Source organism: Etheostoma cragini, chromosome 13 (assembly GCF_013103735.1).
Source record: "Etheostoma cragini isolate CJK2018 chromosome 13, CSU_Ecrag_1.0, whole genome shotgun sequence".
In the NCBI taxonomy this organism is placed as follows: Eukaryota; Metazoa; Chordata; class Actinopteri; order Perciformes; family Percidae; genus Etheostoma; species Etheostoma cragini.
Genome location: NC_048419.1, coordinates 17526290 through 17550219, shown reverse-complemented (window position 1 = coordinate 17550219; position 23930 = coordinate 17526290). Strand labels below are relative to the sequence as shown.

Here is a 23930-nt window from a genome sequence, read left to right as displayed (position 1 = left end):
GTGTGTGTGTGTGTGTGTGTGTGTGTGTGTGTGTGCGTGTCAGACCGAATAATGTATGTGGAAAAGTAAAAGGTTCTGACTGTTCGTAGTTGTCATTGACTTTTTACAGTACACACAGTCACACACACTCTCGTACACACAATCACTTGTCCCCTCAGTCCTCTGACACATTCAGATGTTATAAAAGCCATCTGTTAAGAAAGACAAAGGGAGTGTTTCCAGTGTGTGTGTATGGGTCTGCTTTGTCAACCCTAATGCTGTGTCATGTGTTGGCCCATGTTTGTTATTATAAGTGGTTCCAAATGTGTGTGTGTGCGTGTGTATGCATGTGCTATCATGGCTCCCACATGCAAGGGAGTTCCATCACAGCAAAGCAGTGTTTATGGTCCACGGAGCTGCTGCTGGCAAACACACAAAGGTTTTCACAACATTATCCTTGTAACTATAAAAGCAAATATTTGTAATATTTTCATTGCCTTGGAAATATAAACAAAACAGATTTGTCACCATGTTACATATGTTTAGGAAGTTTTGAAGTTGGAATATGAAAAACCCAATTCAAGCAATTTGGCTTAATCCAGTTTACTAAAACAAATGGCATATACATTAATTAACATACTAGAAAATGAACAGTTGAATAGTTTAATTCCCTGATTTTGAATGTGGACAAATATTTTAAACCACTGCCAAATGTAAGTACTAAATTGTGTCTTTAATATAACCTTATTTCTTTCTTCATTGCCTTCTGTGGATAAATTAAAAATAAAACTGACAGTGAATGGCTGGCATTTAGTTTGTGGGGGGTCTGTGTGTCAGCCTGTAGTTAAACCACCGGCAGGAATATTTATACAAGTGGCGGCAATTAGTGTGTGATTGAGAGGTATGGAGAAACTTTGTGGAAGTGTGTGTGTACAGATGTGCGTGTATGTCTTAACATTTAGAATTTTGAAACCACTAGAGTGGATGTGGTAGAGTATATTTTGGATTCCCCTGGAGGACACATTCATGGGCACCATGCTGCTAATAGGAAGTGGACCTTTGTGGCCTATGAAGGCTGTTGTGTATCTGAAATCACCTTGAACCTCTGATAGATGGCAACACTGTATACAATATTTTGCTCTAACAGTGTGGGTGGCCACCAACTTTTTACTTGATAAATAATGTAAACTCTTACTCATTAATCAACATTGTAATAGATTGGAATAGTGCCAAAATCAGGTTAGAATAGTATTTTTCCATTACTTTGGTTTATGACCAAATACCTGCAAAACTAATGACATTTCCATATTACCTCAGCTGTATTTTGTGTTTATTTCTAACAATTAGCAAATATTTACATGTTGAGGTACTGTGGGGAACTTGGTAAACATTATACATGCCTTCTAAACAGCATGCATTTGTTTTTCATTGTGGGCCTGTTAGCATGCAGACTTTAGCATTTAGCTTACAGCTATGCTGTGCACAAAGTATATTCTCACAGAGTCACTAGCGTGGCTTTAGATGTATACATATATTCATGTATACGGCTTGCTAATTAATAATGTGTAGGGTAACCAGATGTCTCAATTTTTTTCAGGATATCTGGTCAGCCTTGTAATGTGACATACAGCATCAGTATTTAAATAAGAAAATAATAATAATAATTTTACCCTAGATGGTGTTCATATTATTGTGCACGTTCATGTACGCATGCATTTGTTTTACTGTGTGTGTGTGTGTGTGTGTGAGAGAGAGTTAGCCATAGCCTTGTGCTTGTCTCAAGCCTCTTGGCAGCAGCTAGTCCTGATGACATATCTACTGGAAAGGCAGCCAGCTTAGCTGTTGGTAGGGGATGAGATAGAACATAACTCTGAGATATTTTTTTGCTTTTTCTCCCCGTTTTCTCTGCCAGTCTCTCACTCTTTCTTTCGATCTCCAAAATGACGTTATCGTTGTTCTATCCAACTCAAACTCACACAGTGTTGAAACGGTCTTGGATATGATTTCTCTTGTGCCGTAACAAAAACATTTTAAAATTGGACTTTCTTGTTTGTGCCCAGTTGGAACACACACTCGCATGCCATTTTTCAAGTCAACCATAAAATGAACACCACTCATGCCACACTATTTCAATGACTGAAGAGGCTGAATTTGATTCTACTGTGATTAGTAATCCACCTGTAACCTCTAAACATTAACCCATTGCACACAGCTCACAAGGGCTCCAGGACAAGGTATTTGATGGTATGGACATAATGTTGCTGGAAGGTGGTGAGCTTTTTTTTTCTACTGTTCTCCAGCTGTGTTGCTGGATCCTATTTCAGGCAGATGATGGACCTGAAATGTGTCTCTGTAACACAATCTACATTCATGGCCATATTTGACCTTAATCACTGCGCTTCACTGTGGGCACAAGAAGAGCGATGAGGCAGTATAAGTTGTTAACAACGTAAACCGACCCAGTCCACTTCCCAAAAAGCTTGCTGACTAGAATGGACAGGCAAAGGGTGACCTTTGACCTCTGCTTCACCCCCCAACCTACACTCACCATGGCAACGCCTGAAAGAAGCTGTCTCAACTTCCTCGCCCTCTCCCTCACACTTTCCCTGTTTGTGGTGCTTATTGTAGGCATGAAAGTCATGTTTCCTGCCCGCTAAGGGTCAAACGGACCTTGTGTTCTCTGTCTAACAGGAATGCACGGCCATGTACTGTTGGGTCACTTGATGATGTTCACTTAAATTGGGCAATTTTTTTTACTAGTGTTGGAGCGCTGCTGTCCTTTGCCACAGCCAAGCTCCACAGTGCAGCGGTTCACTGCATATACGAGCAGAAATTAGAGTGTGGGAATGTAGACAATGGTTCAAAAAAACTGAACTAAACAGAAATTGGCTTATGTATCATCTCAACTACTGATATTGGTATTGTGTGTGAAAATCTAGAATCTGTGAGGCTATACTAAAAATTCAAATATCTTTTCCAGTACGAGAGTAGAGCACTGGAAACAATTGAGATGATGGCCAACGCACAATACGTAACAACATTAAGATTGTATTGATTTTGTAGCTGAAACCGTGCAAACCAATGTTACATCTATATCTTCTCCGCAAAATATTGTACTCTACTATTATAAACTGTATAGTAAGATTTTACAGTCTTTTCACAAGTTCCTGTACATGCTTGGCTGCTGCGTCATGTAAAGAATTAGATAAGGACACTGAAATCTGTCTTTGTCTCCACAGATGTGCGTGTGCGTGTGTGTGTGTGTGTGTGTGTGTTTTCCCATTTAATGAATAGGGTTTCTATTCACATACTTGTGGAACAAAGCTACTGCAGAGTTCAAGCTACTGCTGGATATCCTGTTGATATCACATAGGCCTATTCTTTCGACTGTGTATGTGGGTGTGTTTGTGAGTTAATACACATAGCAGCCGTTGTACAGTGCTGCTACATGGTTGTGGTTAATTACAGATTCCCTTTTGTGTAGTGTGTGCTTTTGTGAGCAGGAAGCCTCATTCCAGCAGTATCCAAACCCCTGTCCTTCAAATGTCGTTGTTAAGCTGCAGCCAGAGCATGTGGCAGGATTCCCCTCACCGGTATTGATACACATGAGAGGCAAAACAGAAAGGAGTGACCAGGTGTAAAAACTAAGAATTAGAAACCACTGTTTTTCCTCATGCTGACCACCTTTGGCCCTTGTGTCCTAAATTGTTACAATTGCTAAATTCTGGAACATTGTTTCATTACTACAGTGAAGTTCCATTGTCTAATGGACGTTCTCATTGTCTACGCTTTCTTTGGACCTACAAAAAATTGCATCCACCTGGAATGGCAGTAATAATCTCTCATTGCACAGAGGTAGTTGTTTGGCAAGTGTAGTGTATCAAAGTTTAACCAATAAGTCAGTATGTTAACTGGGCATATTTGTTCACACCAGAGAGGTTGGGTAATATTGTTACTCCTTTCTCCTACTTCCTTGATTTTCTTTTCCAAATAAGTTTAAATATCACAAGATCAAAAGATCTTTTTAGCGATGTTGCCACGTTCTCATTCAGTTTGTTTTGTGTATTTGTTCATGTGTCCACTGGGCTTTGTCATCAGCTCAGGAGGGAGTGAAAGGGAGAAGAATGGGGGGGAATTCTGTCATACAAGTGTGAAAGAAGAGGACAGGGAGGCGAGTGTCAACAGGGCCACTTATTTTTAGCTGTCAATGTCCTCAGCTCTCCTTCCTGCGGGACAAGGACACACATGCATTGTCACGCAAACACAGACTCAAACACTAAATGGAAGTGACAGCATTGCATCATCTATGCATTTTTCATCTGGGAACCCCCAACAATGTGGCTTTTTTCCCCCTTCAACTGCAAATCTGATATTACATTTGCAAGACATTTGAAATGTTTCCATCCAATGGTTGATTTATCTCTTCAACAACAGACCTACACAGCAATACCAACAATGGAATGCTGCTGGGCAGCAAAATGTATAATTCAATTGTGTCTGGTGGTTTATTTACAGGGACTGTGCACATTTATGAATATATGAATAGGCTACATGGACCAGAGTTGGACCTAAATAGCCAAGGTCAGGGCATCCCTGGAGCCTAAGAGTTAAGACACCGACCATTAACTTGTGTGTCATCATTTCATGTCATCGCTCTACAAAACTGGTTTGATTCTGTATTAACAAGTCTGCATACGGCAGCCCCAATGAGTGGAAATCAATTCCACACCTCAGAGATCATAAAATATGAGTATGTTATAACTTGAATGTGAGCTTAAACTTGTGAATTACTGCAATGAAATAACTACAGTACCATAAATGGTAAGGCATTAGTGCCCGCTACATCTGTTAGACACTTTATTACACAAAAGCTTGTCTGGACAATGTACTTGTTGTGGCATGTAATTCTTTCTTTATTTTGTAGTAATTGTGATGACGAGATCTTACAAAATGATTTTGGCCAACAATGTGTTTTGGATTTAGAAACCTAGTCTGAGCGAGTTGAGAGCCCTTTGAGCCGATGGGTGCTTGTGCATGTATGAATTTGTGTCTAAATATGCTGCTTAATTGGGAACATAGCTATGGGGAGCGAATATGACATGCATGATGTATCTGCATACGAGCAGAAAACATTAATTGCGTTACCTCATCACACTGTTTGCCAAAATGTCCAGTGAGACACTCTCGAAGGGCAAGTAAGTTTAACACAAATGCATGCTTGCCAGTTCTTTTTTTACTGCCGTTTTGAGTGATGCAACCTAAAACTAATTGTCTCCAAAGGAGAAAAAAGTCGTACTTTTTGTTTATTTGTCAATTTAAAAGTAAAAGTACTTGTGGCATGTGAATACTACTTATTATCATTAGCAACTCTGTCAAGTAACTGACAAACAATAATGCTATCATAATAGTTTATTTTTTTCTCTCATGGTGACTTTTGCAGAATTATTGCATTGCTCTGAACACAAGGAAGGACAAGATTTTAATATACTAATAATATTGTCCATAGTGTAGAATGTGCTACCTTATGATGTATTGTAACAAGACACCACTAATTAATATAAACCATATCCAGAATCAAGTGCATGCATTTTAAAATGATGAGAATACAAGCAACTTGCATAATTACCCTTAGTCTCATAGTTAAAAATGAGAAAATCAAAGTGAAGTGATGATGGTCCATCAAAAGCTTGAAACTATTTAGTTTAGTTTTAAGCTTTTGAGACAACGTTAGCTTTAAAACATCACAATTAAAGAACCATTTTATACTTTTGTAATCCAGAATATTTTAGGGTTTCAACCAGCTCTTTTGTGAAACTGACCCTCTAAAGTCATCATATACACTAATACTTACTGAAGGCAACCCACTTCCCACTTCTCCCAGATCACACGATTACACCATATGACTCTTTACCTAAATAGAAATGAACTGTAACTTCTAATGACCTCACTCTTAAACGCGTTAACCACTTTCTTTTCAGAATCAATGTGAACCTTTTGGATGCTAATTTTACTGGTGCATAAACTGTGGTAAATGCTGTGCTTTTTAATGCCCACATGAAATGTAATGATCTGACCTAATGTGCTTCTAGCCAGCATTTCATATTGGAGGTTAGGGGATACTTCACCAGGCAACATCTAATAAAAATGTTTTCAGAATGTTTAAACTGCTCTGCTTGAGGTGTATTCAAATTTATGTCTGTTTAAACAACCACATACATTTGAGTTTAATGCTAAATTAAAGATATTTGTTTTGATTAAGTTAAAACTATGGTTAACTATGACTCAGCTGTTTAACTATGAACTGACAATATTCAGGGATGTCTTTTTTAGGGGGGGAGGGGTCACGTTGTGCTGGTCTTAATGAGAACAGTTTGTTGTTATGAAGTCACAAAGTTAAAGTCTAGAAACACAATGTAAATGTAAGTATATCTTACATTTCTAGAGATGACTTCTGGTTGTATGACATTTTAAGATGGGTTTTCAGGCGTGTAATCAGTAATTTAAATAACATGTTTGCAGAAATGGGGAAAGTTCCAAATCAGAAGTGGTTTGTTATGTTTTAGCTTTTGTTCTCCACAACCAACTGTTAATACTTAAGATGTTTTCTGAGCTGAAAAAAACAGGAATGAATGAGTTTTTCAGTTAATAGAGGCAGTGTCATGTCCGCCCCGACAATAAACCATGTACTATCAAAACAAACAGGGCGTCAATCTCTTTTGTGTTTAGCGAGAATTCTGGCTGTTCAAGGAAAAACCTTGAAAAACATTTAGTCTACCCTAAAACATTTGAGCTTTGTTGAAAACTTATTGTATTAGTGATGTACCCTGCATTTCATGGGTGCAAAGAATCAGCATCAAACACGTTTTGGGGTAAGTCTCGGAGAAGGAGATTCTCTTTAAACTGACTTTGCACAGACGTTTGAAAGTTGTACAGGAAGAAATTCATAACAGACCAATATCTCCACTCACAGTTCATTAGCAGTCACCATGTCTGACTATTGAAAACATTTAAGGTTGTTTAAAATGTGTGTTTTTTCTCAAAATAAGTTTGTAATGGCAAGATTTGCTGAACAAATATACAAATTTGTTTATATTTCATAACTGCATCAAAGTGTCTTAAAAGTGGAGAAGATGCTCAATCTGGCCCCGTCTGTCTATCCCAAGCTGTAAGATATGGCAGAAACTATCACAACCAAGACAGAAAAGCCCACTGAGTTGTGCCTTTATCCCCATACGTACGTAATAGAAACAAAACCATGCGCTTCATCAAAACGAAGCGCTCCCCGGTACCCTGCCAGTGCTTTTCTGCCAGAAAAAAACGGACACACGCCCTGAAACTGCTATGAAACTGTGCCAGTAGTGGCTGCTACTAGCAACAGAATGTTCAACTGAAATCTACTGCTGTTGGTAGAACAACATGTAAGAAATAGTAAAATGAAATAGAAGTGGATAACTGATGCATATTTACGTGTAGTGTACGTGTGTCTCAGACAGTTTTTCTACACTTTGGTCTGCGGCTGGTTTTGATGTTTATGAAGGAGAGCAGGTGGAGCGTGGCAGAGAGTGGAGAAATTAACAACAGGCATGTTTCACTCACAAGGTGCTGAGAGGAATTGTCAATGGCGATGAGAGGGAGAAGGAGAAAGGGGGGCAAAAATAAATAAAAACAGAGAAGCAAGAGCGAGAAGGATGGTGTAGCAAGAGATAGTTTTTTACGTAGCTCGGTGGACATAGCATGACATCAGTCACACTGAGGCCACCCAGGTTGGTGACAAATGCGTGATAGAAAACGGTTACTTTAATGAAATCACATCTTAAGTTTGATCCAATTAGTATTGGGTTGTTATACTGTGTTATATATGTTGTCAGGGCAACCTCATTTGCTAATAAAACTATGTAAGTGGGCTGATTTTGATAGTGAAAGTGGTATTTTAACCAAATCCATACATAACTACTAATTCTTACAACTAAAACGCCTAAAAGGCTTGTGTTTAATACTTAAATTTTTTGGGGTATCACTTTAACATTGCACCTGTGCTTTAGAAAATGCAAAATAATGATTCCTTTCTCCTTAATATTGTTTCCTGCAACAAAACAGTAACTTACAATGAATTATTAACAAGTATGGCACAGTAATATCCTAAAATGTCAGCAGAGCTTTTCCTGCGTTGTTGTGTCACTGCTAGTATCTCACAGATGATATTGCCAGGTGCAGACATTTCTGACTTTCAGAACTGTGGATGCACACAGCAGCTTCAAAGAGTAGGCTGTACTCTGCTTCTAAAACAGAAACATGAAGACATTTTCATTTGCTCGAGAGTGGGTAACCACACCTGAAGTGAGCGTGAAAGAATGTTTCATTTTGATGTGTTGTAAGTGTCACAACCTAAGACTACTATTGTGGTGTGAAATGTGACAGTGAACAATGTATTGGGGAATTACTGGAAGTAAGAAACTAAAGTATTTATTTACTGTACTGGAGACTGGCACTGTAAAAGGTTTGGAGTGTGGTTTCAGTTTGGTCATACTTTAGTTACTTTGACGCTATGGAGCCGCTGCGACTGTGTTTTACTGAGTCTATCCCAAGAGAGACTGTGTGTGTGTGTGTGTGTGTGTGTGTGTGTGTGCGTGTGCACTTCTGGCAGCACATGCAGGAGCTCCTTGGTCTGTGTTTCATTTTGTCAACTGGCAAGCCGCAGCAGATCTTTCCAAATGTGCGCACACACACTCTGCATGGTGTGGTATTTACATGAACATTGTCAATTACACTCTGTCTTCTCTGTCTACACTCACTGTCCTTTCCCTGACTCCGATCTGTCTTTCCATGATACTCTTGATCTATGCTCACTCTTCTTACCATCTTTTCTCTGCAGCCTTGTCTTCATTTTAAGTTCTATCAGTAGTTTACAAGACTCCTCTGCAAAACACATTGGCTTGTGTATGTTTTGCATAGTTTCGATCCTTTCTCTGGAAAAGTGGGAGATCCCTGCTGGGGGTGTCCACGTCATCTGGTTATTGATTTTTTCTTATTCCTTTGACCATGAAAGCAAAGGAATAAAAAGCCAAAGGGTGAATAAAGATGATCATGATTAAAAAACGTCTTGGAACACAGCATACCTGTTGTTTCTCAATATATGCAATTTCTAAGAAAGTTATGAGGAGTGTCTCTTTCACTCCTATTCTGTACATGTGGCTGACCTCGGCCAGTCTGGCAACAGGGAACATTGATGTGAAGGTGAGTTTAAATGGACGGGAAGCCAAACTCGCTGTGAGTGTCTGTCTCCTAGGAGCTCTTAGCGCCTCATGTATTATTTGAAAGGTATCCATCTGTCCAAGGCTTTTCATCGCCTCACTTGGCTAATATAGGTGAAGTTTAATGGAACTTATTGCACTTCTCAGCACATGCACAGACACAAAAACCTCCATTGAAATGTAGGAGCAGTCAACCTTCCTCCCACACATTACTAACACCCCTGTGGATCCACTTAGATCTGCCTGTCTGCGTATAGCCTCTTTCCACTCACTCTCACTTTCAGTAATGGTATAATAAAAAAAAGTCTAATCAGGCACAGAGAGTGATACCCTTTTCCATGGGTGTATAACATGTTTTAAGATGTGTTTTTTTAGTTTTGTTAATTTATAATATTGTGGGCAATCCCCCTTAACTGTACAGTAAAAGGAGCAGCGTTAGCCTCTAGGGCTAATTTTCAGCTGTATTCCCCTACCAACTGACAATAGGCCTCCTAAAATACAATGGTTTAACATATTCAAATGAGTTACATTACATATATAATGACAGCATGGCTAAGCAAAAATGATTAAAACATACAAAGAAGTGGCCCACAAACAAGCAAGTACAGATGATGGCAAAGACATTAAAGCAGTCCACAGTAAAGGAGACAAGAGAAAGGAGAAAAGTCTCAGAGGCCACATTGAAAGCAAATACAAGACATAACACAGAGGCAGGCAGCAGAGAGGGAGCGGCACCAACAATGACTGTGTTACATCAAACACACATCACATCTGACAGATTAATGTGAATGCAGTATTAGTTGTTGGACAGTCATGTTTTAAGGTGTGTTAAGGTGAAATATTTATATCTTTGATAGTAGGTGGCAATGAATTCGAGTTTTGTGATGCCATAACAGAAAATAATAATTGGCCAAATGTGCTTTTCCTGAATGGAATTAGAAGGTCACCTCATGTGGTCCATGTGGGGAGCTGACTGCTGTTGTTACACTGGGTTATGAATGAAAACAAAGCCTCATATGAAATATGGCTTTTACAAATAATGCATGCTGTCTCGATCACTGGCAAAATAATCATCAGTAAACCTTTTTTTTCTCTCTTCTCTTCATTCTCTCAGGTCTGTCAACAGCCAAGAGGAAATTTGCTGACTCTCTCAACGAGTTTAAATTCCAGTGTATTGGAGACGCAGAGACAGATGATGAGATATGCATAGGTGAGCTTGCTGTTATGAAATATAATACTTAGAGCATTAATCTGAGCCTGTCAGTGGCAAAACGAGAACTTTTGTGAAGGTTAATACAAGTTGCACAATTATTGCCCTATTACCTTACACTGTAGCTTGTTTCGCCACTTCCAAATGCAGCAATCTTGCTTAATACTGGACCAATGCAAAAGATTGTTGTTCCCATTAGTCACTTAGACACAAACACTTAGGTCCAGGTTGAAAAAAAACAGCAGTTTAGGCCATTAAGTCTTTTTTTAAATGTTGCTCTTGTCTGATTAAGTACTCCCCACTCACCAACCAGTGTTATAAACTTCATGCTGACCCAAACATACATGAGCATACTAGGTAAAATTGATGTAATAGTGGTCCATGTATCGTACGTGAGCATAAGATTGAACCCATCCAGGCCTTGCATTGCTCTTTCTGGAACTGTCCAAGCAGCCTGCTGTGAAACACGCAGCAGTCAACACACCCTCTCATGCTGCCTGCCTCTGCCTGTGCAGGCTGCAGCTTCTCACTGGCCTGACCCACCCTCTACTGTTGTTTAACTTACCCAAGTTATCTTTCCTGAACAGCTTGTGTTCAACTGGGTTTCACCACAGCACTGTTGTTCTTAGGAGTCATACTCATGTCAAAACCCGTTTCATCTCTCTGATACAAATTTCTCTCCCAATGGATCTAGATGCCACAAAATTACTTGTATAAATTAAAAAAAAAAGAGGTTTCCTTAAACATTAATGGAAAACTAGCTTACAAATATTTAATAGGTTTACTGGGTCTATATTTCCTTGTTCTCTCAGTATCCCATTTTTAGTATTACAATGGATTGATAAAGAATGTGTGATTGAGCCTACTGAATGGTTTGACCACATTTTATGATCTTTATCTGAGGATGGCACTGTTTTTCAGTGCATTCCTTGCATATTTCGGAAGTTCTGCTCCCTTTAGTTGGATCTAAGATCCAAGAAACAAATCCTGTAACTTGAAGTCTGATGTTGAAAAGCAGAGTAACTGAGTGTGAGTGAGTGATGGTTGGAATACATTTGCATGTGTGTTTTTAAGATGCCAGTGCACATGCTGCACTTGCTCAATATTTACGCAACACGCGGAAGGTGTGCTGCTTTTGATTCTCGGCATGCGGCTGTTGCCAAAACCAGAAGACAAATGTTTCAAAAGAAGCTGGAGTCAGTAAAATAAAACAACCCCAAAACCCGCCGGTTTGTCCCCCCCCACCCGTCTGTCGCTAGCAATGATGATGCAGTGACTAGTGACGATTCTCTCCGACTAATCAGTAGTTTGCAGGTTTTCTTGTCACCTTTTGGTATCGCCTCAGCTCCCTTGGAACCTCGACTGAGGTGGCACTAAAAAAAAGTACATGTTAGCAGATACCAGAGACTTTTTCTGTGGAAAACCACAAAAGGTGAATAGAGTCGAGGCAAGTCAAGGAGTTAACCTGCAGTGGAAAAAAAAAAACGCCATAAGTGTGTTTAGGTGAAGTGTTTGATAGGGACGGCGGCACTTGAAGTGTAAACTCAAAACCCAAAACAAAGCAGCCAGTCCTCCCTTGCCATTCGTGGGGTAACAAGCACTGAGCTGTACTCACTGTGAAAGCACCATAGAAACAAACAATCTCCACTGCGGTTTCATTTTGAGTTAATTACTCTGCTGTGTCATGAATTTAGAACCATTTGTAAATGGTCCAAGAGCAGAATTAAAGCTTTATCCTCACCACCTCTTGCCAACTCTCTTCAAACACTCTCCCAATTTCTGTTTGCCTGTACTTGTGTGTGTCTCTCATGAACACTTTTTGGAATGACCAACTTTCTTCTGTTATGTCTCTCTCTCTGCCTACCAACGTGTTTGTCATCAGCAAAGTCGCTCCAGGAGTTTGCAGCGGTCCTACAGAACCTTGAGGATGAGAGGACACGTATGGTGAGTACCTAACTCATTGTATGGAATGTCATGGGTGGTTGATGAGGGGGTGAGGAGGGGGGGTTTGCAGATAAAGCTTGACTTTACTCAGCAAATACTTTGATTGTCATAGGGCTCACCCCTCTAAGACAATTAGTTAAATCGACTCTAAAGGGCAGATTTTTTTAGAAGATAGTAAACTATCATATTTTTTCATTCCTTTGTCATTGCTAACAAAATTATGTCATCTCTGGCATCATATAATATGTCTATAATGCTTTCTGTTTACCATTTCATAGGGGATAATTTTACAGAAAATTATGCAAAATCATTGTAATGTAATAGATACAATACTGTGTGTGTGTGTGTGTGTGTGTGTGTGTGTGTGTGTATATGTGTGTGTATATGTGTGTGTGCGCCCCCCCAGATTGAGAATGCCAGCGATGTGCTGATCATGCCTCTGGAGCGGTTCAGGAAAGAACAGATCAGTGCAGCCAAGGTAAGGACGCAATAGTGCACAGCACCAGGACTGGTTCCAGGAATGTTTTTTGTCTACACATGCACTATGCATCATTATTGATAAGCTGTTAGTGAAACCTAAATCATTAAATCCATAAAATCTTTTTGTGCTTTTACAGCTCTTAAAGGGACACCATCCCTCTGTCAGTTGTTAACTGTGTACAGCCACACATTGACTTGCACCAAATATGAATATGAGAAAGTGCTTTTAAGTGACTTGTAATAAAAAGCTATATACACACTATTTACTACATGTGTCAGGTCCTTCCTCTACCATGATTATCCATTAATCAAGGGCTGATCCATTGCACTGACCTGGATGGGAGAGTTAAAGGATTACATAATCCTGCCATAAATCATTAGAGGATCTCACAGGCCAGTATGGCTCCCTCATGACATGGCTGGTGTTGTCTTAGTTTCAGTGTGTATGAATGTGTTTGCACCTAGACTGAATGTACAGGAGGGTATGGAAACATTGAACATAAAAAAGTAAGCTAGTAGGTAAACAGAAGGATGTTAACTCAAGATTTACTGTATAAATATCATGTTCATTAACCTTGAACAATAAATTCTACAACCCTCTGAAATTAAGCACCATACTGTACATTTTTGGCTAATCCCTTCCCCAATGTTTTAAATATGCCATGTTTCAATGTTCAAATCTCATGACAGCGGGTCACGGTGCACTTATCCTGTGCAGTCATTAGCCATAGGACCTAAATGAATAGCCACAGGGGTTTCCCCGATACATGCGGTATTTAACATGTTATCAGTGTATACTCTACTAATCCATCCCCTAACTGTATAGCAGTTCATTGTTTGATTGTACATGGTGGCCGGATTAAGAAGTGATAATCCTTGCGTTGAGGTCATAATGAGCGATGTACTAATCCCAGTTTAGCCCTAAAAGACCTGACAGCATCTTCGCCTGCCACACTTTGACCTTGTCCTGAAGCTCCAGAGCTGTCACAAGAGAAGTTTTAGGAGAATCAAAGAGAATGGATAAAGAACCGTAGGAACTTTTTAGCATAGTTTATTAAAAAAAAAAAAAAAAAAAAAAACTAAAAAAAACTTAGGTCCAGGTCCTAACCAAATTCACTGTAGAATTCACACAAATCAAATTCTGGCAGAAACGCTCTGCACAAATGTTAAGATTCCTTTAACAGTCAGTGCAACAGAAACACTGATGCACAACACTGCTTTTAAGACTGACATGAGGCTGGCACTATGAAAGACATAGGTGATAATGTGAGGCGCATGTTTGTGTAAGAATAAATACAGCAGTCCTGCAGCAACAATAGACACCTTATTTTACTGAATAAACGCATTGAACATAAAGATCTACTGCTGTAAAGATTTTGGAGAGGTGTTAGTTAGTTCTGAATTAGGTCAGATCGTGAAGAATTTAAGAAATAAAGTTAAGGAAACATTTTATAATGCAGTAGAGTATATTTATTATACTGTGTGGGAACTTTAGTTGTGTGGTAAACAAAAAATGTACTAATAAAGTGAATGTTCACAAAACATGTGCCATGTGCTGTGTGCAGAAACGGTCAGCAATTGATGATGTATTGGTGGCCTGTTTCAGTGGAATTTCCTAGTGGAGTGTGGAGTAAAACTTGAGTAAATCCGGTGGTAGGTTATGTTCCCGTATCAAAACATATCATTTAGTTTACTCTTCCTGATAAAAGAAAACCATCCGTCAGCATGCATGCTGGGAGTAGGTTGCCACCTGCTGGCTGAAGATGGCAGTAAATTAAATTAAACCAATTTAAAGCCTCTTATCTTTGTTACCAAAAGTTTGGTTTAAAAGAAAACTGTCATTGTTGGCGCCCAGGTAGCTCAGTTGGTAGAGCAGGCACCCACATGTAGAGGTTCACTCCACAACGCAGCGGGCTCGGGTTCGACTCCAACCTGTGGCCCTTTGCTGTATGTCATTCCCCCCCGTCCCGTCTTTCATGTCTTCAGCTGTCCTGTCAAATAAAGGCCTAAAAATGCCCAAAAAATAATCTTTAAAAAAACATGACATTTATACTGGCTGTGTAATTTTAGTTTTTCCCTCACACCTTACTTTCACAAAGGAAGTCAGACAATCAGGCGTGCCTAAGTTGGTTTGTTAAATGTGTTTTTAGTCCAAAATATGTCATGAAACCCATAAGGAGGGACAAACAGGAGAGAACTGCAGCAACATTCGTTGTGGACATGATTTCCACAGTGAATATGAAAAACTAAAAGAGGCCGACTTAAAACAGAGACCTTGTTGTTTAGAGGAACGTTCAACATCTCTGATGCGTTCTGCAGCTGCGTATCCTCTGCCCCTGAGGACTCATCTTGTTGTTGAAACTGGCTTGACAATGGCTGGACTGCGACGGGGGTTGACATCACAGGATTGTTGACATTGATCATGGCATTATTTAGTTTTTTTTACTGATCTGGGAGTTTTATTTCTTTGGCAAATATTTTTCCAAGAGACGTTGGAATAAACTAATTCCGCAAAACAAGAGTAACCAGGCAGGAAAACTGGCCAGTCCAGCAAATTGCATACATGACAGATGAAGATAATTCATCACCATAATGCAAAAAAATCCCATTAACACCCAAATACCATAAAACAGTGCTGCTTAATGATTTACAACATTACCCTCTACAGACGTTCTTCACTTGTTTCATCTTCGTATGCACTATATCGTCATATTCCTCAAAACTACTTTCCAGCATCAGTAAAATTAAGATGAAACAAAATTATAATTGGTAAACTTTTTAACCAAGCTTTTTTGGTTCCTGCAAAACAAATAATGGGATGGCTTATTTTGGGAATAAACCAGCTTTATTTTTTTCCCTTATTATTTTTGGCCTGTAAACCGATTTACTGAATAAAGTGTAAGTGTAGAATGTAGAATAAAAACATCCACCACAATTTTCCCCTTTTTTTGGCTTGTTTTGTTAAATTTACAGCAATGTAAACAAAAGTATTAGGTTCAAAAATATACTTATAGTGACACAGGATTATAATTAATGCATTATAATAATTTATTTAATGTTGCAGCTGGTAAATGTAGAGATCATTTAAATGTATTTATATATATTTTATATATTCCTTTACATACTGTAGGGTAGCATTTTTTATAAAACAATATAATTTATTTATTGGATATATTTTGTATTAATTTGAATCTTAAAAGTTACTAGTAACTCAGATAAAAGTGGAGTAGAAGTATAAGGTAGCAGAAAATAGAATAGAAGTATAGCACAAGTACCTCAATGTTTGGTTGTTTAGTTATGGACAGTACTTGGGTAAATGGACTTAGAGACTTTCGCACCACTGCTGCACATTCAAAAAGCTGGAACCAGTGAATGTTTGGCAATATTACTTGATAAATAATTGAAATTTTTAAGTATTAATGACATAAGTTGTTTTTTATCAGTTAACTAAAAAGTGGGTTCTGAGTGTTTTTATATGTAACGATAGAAGTACCAAATCTTTTAGTATTCCCCATGTTTTGACCTTGTATCTGATGTGCCTGGTCTCGGGATGAGTTTAGGATAAAGAAATGCAATAATGTTAACTAATGTTAACTGGCCTGCGACAGATGTACATTAATAATACCCCAGGGCCTCTCTGACAGAGGGAGACCCACCCTGATCTGCCCTTCCTCTGTTTGTGTGTCCACTTTTCTCCTCTGGTTTCCCTTTGTCTCTCTTTACTAATATCCATATCTCCCCCTTCAACTGGCTTGAGTTGGATTAAAGTTTAATGATCCTCATCTAACGTGACCATGAAAACAGCTGCCGCATGTTCTTACCTCATGTCTGTCTTGAGCTTCTTGACCCTTTTTGGTTTTTCTCAGTGTTTTTCAGTCTAGCAATCTTAGGAAATATACACACCCTGCTCTATCTGTCCCTGGTTTATCATCCATCTATCTGTCTGTCTCTTATGTCAGTGATGTCAGCTGTTCTGAAACAGTCTGTTGTTTAATAAGCAGCTGTGCGGAGGAACGATCTCATATTGGACTCCCTGAAAAATGGAAGATATTATGTGGAGGCAAAAATAAATTCACAATAAGGGAAGCTCACTTCTCAACATCTGCAGTTCGTCTTCTTCTTTCCAATTCCACAAGGGCTACAGTGTGGTTGATTGCAGATGGTAGTCACTGATCAAATTCCTTGTAGAGACCGGGTTGATATGAAGCAAATAAAAATAGATGTTTGGTCTATTGGAGTTAAAATGAAGCTGGATAATTCTGCCAGTCACCCAAATAAAAGCTGATTTCTTTTTTTTTGTTTTGTCTGTTATAGGAAGCCAGGAAAAAATATGACAAAGAGACAGAAAAGTATTGTGCAGTGCTGGAGAAGCACCTTAGCCTTTCTGCAAAGAAGAAAGAGTCTCATCTACATGAGGTAAGATGGTGTGTCTGAGTTCACATTGCTTTTCTCATATTCTCTCCATCATTTTTTTTTTCCATAAATACCAGTCTCTCAGTTGCCTTATCGACCTTCCCTGTTGTAGGCGGACAACCAGGTAGATAATGTACGGCAGCATTTCTACGAGGTTTCTCTGGAGTACGTCTTCAAGGTGCAGGAGGTCCAAGAAAGGAAGATGTTTGACTTCGTGGAGCCTGTAAGACCCTTGTCATTTTTTCTCTTTTATTTAATATACTTGTTTTTTTTATTCTTTTCCCCCCAGTTACTGTGCAGTTATTGTGAACACGTTCAGTTTTTCAGCAGCTGTTTGTATTCCATGTACTTGCTTTGACATGTCCACACCCGGCAGCTGCTCACTACAATCCCAGTCCTCACTTGTTGACACACAGCAGTTTGGAGGTTTTGGTGCCTTGCTAGAGGGCACTTAAATGGTACTTGCTGAGAAAATTTGGCAATTTCAAAAAACATCTCACAAAGATCTTTACAAATTAGGTCTAATTCACTGCTTCTGTTTTAAGTTCTGTCTTTTAAAATTCTGTTCTCTTTTACACACCCTGCTCTATCTGTCACTGATTTATCATCAATTTATCGGTCTGTCTCTTGTGTCAGTGATGTCAGCTCTAAAGAAACAGACTGTTGTTTAATAAGCAGCTGTGCGGAGGAACAATCTCATATTGGACTCCCTGAAAAATGGAAGATATTATGTGAAAGCTAAAATGAATTCACAATAAGGGAAGCTTGTCTTGCTCTCACGTCTCAACATCTGCAGTTCCGATTTTCTTTCCAAATTCAAATCTTTTTACAAATTAGGTCTAATAAACTGCTTCTGTTTTAAGTTCTGTCTTTTAAAATTGTGTTCTCTTTTTCAAAATCTCGTTACTTCTCGTTCTATGAATCTGCAGTTAAAATCTGTCCACCCTTCCTCTACTCGATCTTCATCTTCTTCACTAACCCACCTGTGTCTACTCTTTCTCCTCTTTCTGCACTTTTTTCTCTCTTCCTCCAAATGCTCAACCTTATCCTTCATCATCCTTATCATCATCTACTCACACTGCGTCTACGTCTCTTCCCTATCTGCGTTCATTGCCTTTCCTCATCTTTCTCATTTTCGGTTTTCTATGTTTAGCCCTTTCTCTTCGTTCTTCATCTACTTAATTTTCTCACTGGTTTTGCGTCCCTCAGCTGTTGGCCTTCCTCCAAGGTCTTTTCACCTACTATCACCACGGCTATGAGCTGGCAAAGGACTTCAACCATTTCAAGACTGATCTCACCATCAGCATACAGAATGTAAGTTGTCTTATACACACACACACACACACACACACACACACACACACACACACACACACACACACACTAACTGTCGGCAATGTGCATAAATATCTCAAAGAAAACAATCCCCCTAATGTGAAAAGGCTGAAGGCTAAAAGAAGTTCAAAGGTCAAGGAGTTACTCAGTCGTAGAAAATTGAAATCAAAACCTAAAGGATATCCAAAAACCTCACAACAAAAAAGGGAGCTAAGGATAAAAGGAGGAAATTATCATATTCAGAATATTTATTTAGTTTCTGTGACATAGCTTTTTTCCCCCAATGTATTTCTCCTTTTGCTAAAAAAAATTATTTAATAAGTTAAGCTGACTCAGTATCAGACCATTCAATAAAAGCCTCTGTGTTTGTTTTGACAGACGAGGAACCGTTTTGAGAGCACGCGGTCGGAGGTGGAGAGTCTGATGAGGAAGATGAAGGAGAATCCACATGAACATAAAAGTGTCAGTCAGCACACCATGGAAGGATACCTGTTTGTGCAGGAGAAGCGTACGTATCAGCCCACTTCTGTCTGTCTGTCTGTGTCTGTGTCTCTGTCTGTGTGTGTGTGTTTGTGTGTGTGTGTGTGTGTGTGTGTGTGTGCGTGCGCTTGTGTGTGTTGCATCTTAAACTGCAATTCCATCAAAAACTTTTGGTGTAGTGCATTTAGAACTGTACATAACCCATATGGTAAATACCAGATCTTTTCTGCGTTTCCACTGCAGTTGTTACTAATAAATGTAGGCAGTGTTGTTACTGTATGGTTATAGCCGGGGACAGCCATGCACTGAGAAACCAGCTGAAAAACCTATTTATTCCTCACTGCTCCATCCATTTTCTCACTGTATTTCCTCTTCTGACAATGCAGGAGAACATCTACATAAATCACAGACTCCAGTCTTTCTAGCTCCAGCTTTTAGTATCGCATCAGTGTGCCAGGTACCTCAACGATTCAGTTCAAATCAATTTTATTGAGTTTACAATTTTATTATAGTATTTATTATAGTATCAAATCATAACAAGAGTTTCTATTTCAACACTTTACAGATAGAGTAGGTCTAGACCACACTCTATAATATCCCTTGACCCAACAATTCTAGTAATGCCCCCAAGAGTGAGCATTTAGTGTGTGGGGGGGGGGGGGGGGGGGGGGGGGGGGGGGGGGGGGGGGGGGGGGGGGGGGAGAACTCCCTTTTAAGGGAGAAACCTTGGACAAACCCAGGCTCTTGGTAGGCGTGTTCTGATGGTGCTTGTGGGGGTGTGATAAACAGTGATAATTATAGTCACAATAAACATAATGGAACAATGACTTGAAAGAGTAGTAGTAGACAACAGAAATGAAAAAACAGAATGTAACGTAGCAGTTCTTTTGGCACCATCCACAAGTTTTAACAACGGAAATGCAAAAATAATCATTCAAATTTGTGGTGGAAACGAGGCTTTACCATGAGGGCACAATTTGGCACATATTGATAGTACCTTGGAAACATGAATGAGTATGTGAGTGGGTTTGGTGTGTATATTTTGGCACGGTATGGTAGGTACATGTTGTCACACACACACACACACACACACACACACACACACACACACACACACACACTTTCTCTCTCCGTCAGAGCAGCAGGACAACAAATCCTAATAAACCTATGGTTGAGGGAGACAAGTCTGATCCATTGGAGACGTGACACCAGCTCTGACCGTGTGCGGTTACCATGGTAACCAACTAGCACTAAAGCAGGCATGACTAAGACTCCTATCTTTTCCATCTTCTTTTTATTTTCACCCTTTCTCTCCCTCTAGCTTCTGTCTCTGTTTTTCTCTGACTGTTTGACATCACAATTTTCTTTTCATGGCTCTCTTCTTCTGTGGTTTTGTTTTTAACTTTCTCTTCAACTGTCTCTATTTCTTTCATTCTTTCCCCCAGGCTCATTTGTATCCACCTGGGTGAAGTACTATTGTACGTACCATCGCGAGCCCAAGAGGGTCACCATGGTCCTGTTTGACCCTAAATCGGGAGGGAAAACGGTGAGTTACTTTGGCCATTTAAATATACAGATAAGGTAACAATGTCACTAAACAATGCTTAATGCATTAATGCTTAATTCTTTCATTTTAAATAATTTATGAAAATCCAACCTTTTAAGGACACCAATTTTCTTTGTGAAGATTGGCCTGGTTTTATTTTAGTTGGCTTAATAGCTGGTTTGATTTGGATTGAGAGATGATCTTATGGAAAGTTCCCCATGCCTATCGCTATGTATGGTGAAGGCTATGTGACGATGGGGGGTTATTTTAATTTCAAAGGCCAAGGGAACTTATCAGGACTCATAGTATCCTGGATCCATGAAATAACTGGCCTTTAAAAATGAACATCTTCCTGCCTCTATGGCTCTAATTTAACATAGGGGTGTGTATACTTATGCCCCCTGTGTTTCAAGGAAGAACATTTATTTACTTACGATACATTATTCATTTACAAAAAAGATTGGTGTCTTTAAAAGGTTGGATTTTCCTACATTTTTTGAATTGAGGCATTAAGATCGATTTCCAAAAGATATTTTTTTGTTCCTCTTTTTAATCAACTTTAGCCTGGGTGTGAGAGCCACTTTACAGACACAAGAATGTCACTTCAGTCTACAACACAAAAAGCTTTCACTGCATGTTTGGGTTTATTTTTATTGTTCCCAATACACAGCACAACGTCACAGGATATTTCAAGGGAAGCTACAATGAAAATTTGTGAGCAGAAAACTGGTAAACTATTTAAAAACCTTAAGGGAAAATGCCAAGTTATGCGTCAGTCCAGGCACAACATTCTGACACATGGTGTCATTTTACACCATCATACAGTCATACAGAGAAATATCAGTTTTAAAATAGAGCGATAACGATTTCTCCTAGCACTGAAGACTCATTAGATGAAAATGCAGCGTTGCCAAAGATGTTGTGATTAAGCAACATGACTCCAACTAATTTCTTAGTGTTTTCTGTATCACTCCGTAAAAAGCCAAAGCGGATGCAAGTTTGGGCCTGTTTTTATGAGGGTTCGCAAGGAGCGTTTTGATTGGTCAACTCAAAGAAAAGTAGAAACACTGAACACCACAGAAAGCCTTTCAGTATCCACTATCCACACAGTAAGGCAGCAAGAACATATAGAGGATCAGAGTCAAGATGATAACATCAGATCTGGGACCATAACTGTTTAGTAAGAGAATTAAACCTCACGGAAATTCTTTGCATGTGTGTTGAATGTACAGCATATGTAAATAAAATATTTAAAACAAACATTTTAAAAAAAACTGATGATACCCACAGCTTATGAAAGGCGGAGAGGCTGAACATTTTCACAGTTAAACACATCCGCGTATGCTAAATACCAATATTATGAGGGCCAGAAGTGGAACCACCCAAATTGTCCAAGTATATGTAACCTTAACTTAGTCTGGAAATCCAGACCCAAATCAGAAAGATTAAGGGTCTGGAAATCCAGACCCAAATCAGAAAGATTAAGGGTCTGGCATAGAGTGATGGAAGGAGGGGCAGCACCAAGTTTGCATTTGATATCTCACTGCACGCAATTGGGTAACACTACGACCAATTACAACAACACACAGGGTGACGTATCCAGAGCCCCATACGCTTAGCAACCAGCGGAGCTAACTGGTAGAATAAACTGTTTTCATTGGTTTAGGTCGCCTCTGGCCCGCCTTTATCAGATACACCGATGTAATTGGTGCAGCTCGGCTACACGGGCAATGTTAATGAGCAGCATTACTCGCTCGATGCCAGAGTAACTCGCTAAGCAAATTCAAATTGTGCTCTCACGACAACTGTGGATTTTCAGGGTAATGTATACCCTGTTTGTGATGAAATTAACAATACATCAGACAGCCACTTACATCACAAGTCACAACCGTAACATTTTCACTTGAAGAAAGGTTTTAAGCAGATGTTGTTCTTGCCTGAAGCTAAAGAGCTAAGGGCCACATGAAGAGGGTGTGATGGGGTTTAGTCTTTGATGAGGCAATGTTCAAATCATTTCAGTTGCTTCTGTCTGTCCAACATAATCTCAATGTGCTTAGTTAGGCAAGTTGGAAAATCTTCAGTTGGTCACCAACATGAGACGAAGGAGAGGGAGTTCTGTCCAAGTGTTGTCCAAAACATCCTTCATCATCTCAAATGTTATCCATGGTGTGGTTAATACTCTGCAGTTGGTGATGCTTGCATCAAAATGATAGGAATACACTACAATGTTTTTTTATCTTTTACTCTTGTTGTCAGGGAGAAGAGGAGAGCTTCACCCTCAAGTCGTGCACCAGGAGGAAGACAGACTCAATAGAAAAGAGGTTCTGTTTTGATGTGGAGGCTGTGGACAGGTCAGTGAGGGATTTGACTGTCTCTGGTTCAAACCACGGACCTTTCCAGACAATCTTCCTTCGACCCACCTCCCAAATGCTTCCTGTCCACTTTGTTCTTCTTTATCTCTTATCAATACAACACATTTCATTTCTGTTTATGGTACACACCACATCGTTTGGGAGTCTGATGAATTCTCTAGGACTTACAGTGACATGAATAAACAAAAACCACACAAAGGACAAAAGGTAGTGATTTTCAAAAGGTAGTGATTGTTTCCCCCAACCCCCCAACAGCTTTCTGAAAAAGACACAAGCAAGCAAGGGGAGAGTTAAATATGTAGGGCTTCTGACTTTGTTATAGAAGGTCATGAAAGCGTCGTGAAATTTGACACAAGTGAATTCGGTCTTCATGCAACTAATTACAGCTAATCAGGCCACCAGTTCAGTGAGTGGCATCAGGGTTTTGTTTCTTACTTGGTGTTGTTACATCTAATAGACACATGGGGGTGCTCAGTCAATTTGGACTTGAAGGCAAAACAGTGTGCCTGCATGTCCTCTCAGGCACTACCTGCCTGCTGTGCTTCTCTTCCTACACTCCTCCTAATAACCCTCCTCCTTCTCCCTCCCTGCTCCTCCTCAACAACCCTTCCTCTTGCAAAAATACCCAACTCACCTACTCATTATCACATGCTCTTGTTTCCTGTTTCCCCGTTGTGGTTTTATTTATAGTTCCAGTGTGTGTGTGGTGTGCATCTGTCTGTTTGTTTGTTTGTCCGTCTCTAAAGTAGTTTAAAGTATTATTTCCTCAAATAGTGTGTCCACACATAATTTGGGTGCTGATGTTGCACATAAATACATTTGATTACATCCGTTTTGTAAACGTTTTGCTTTGCATGTATTTGTGTGTGTGTGTGTGTGTGTGTGTGTGTGTGTGTGTGTGTGTGTGTGTGTGTGTGTGT

At 39.4% G+C, this 23930-nt stretch overlaps 1 protein-coding gene across 2 annotated transcripts in view; it reads left to right on the top strand.

Annotated features, from left to right (window-relative positions):
• Positions 1-23930, top strand: part of LOC117955897 (rho GTPase-activating protein 26-like) — a 76352-nt gene that overhangs the window by 24753 nt on the left and 27669 nt on the right. Inside the window, exons 3-11 of one of the 2 annotated variants that reach the window (XM_034890658.1) lie at positions 10345-10440; positions 12323-12384; positions 12791-12862; positions 17179-17280; positions 17390-17500; positions 18487-18591; positions 18991-19120; positions 20538-20638; positions 22895-22989. In XM_034890658.1, the coding sequence (XP_034746549.1) occupies positions 10345-10440; positions 12323-12384; positions 12791-12862; positions 17179-17280; positions 17390-17500; positions 18487-18591; positions 18991-19120; positions 20538-20638; positions 22895-22989 (874 nt within the window). The remainder of the gene's footprint in view (positions 1-10344; positions 10441-12322; positions 12385-12790; positions 12863-17178; positions 17281-17389; positions 17501-18486; positions 18592-18990; positions 19121-20537; positions 20639-22894; positions 22990-23930) is intronic. The other variant, XM_034890659.1, reaches the window with a different exon arrangement.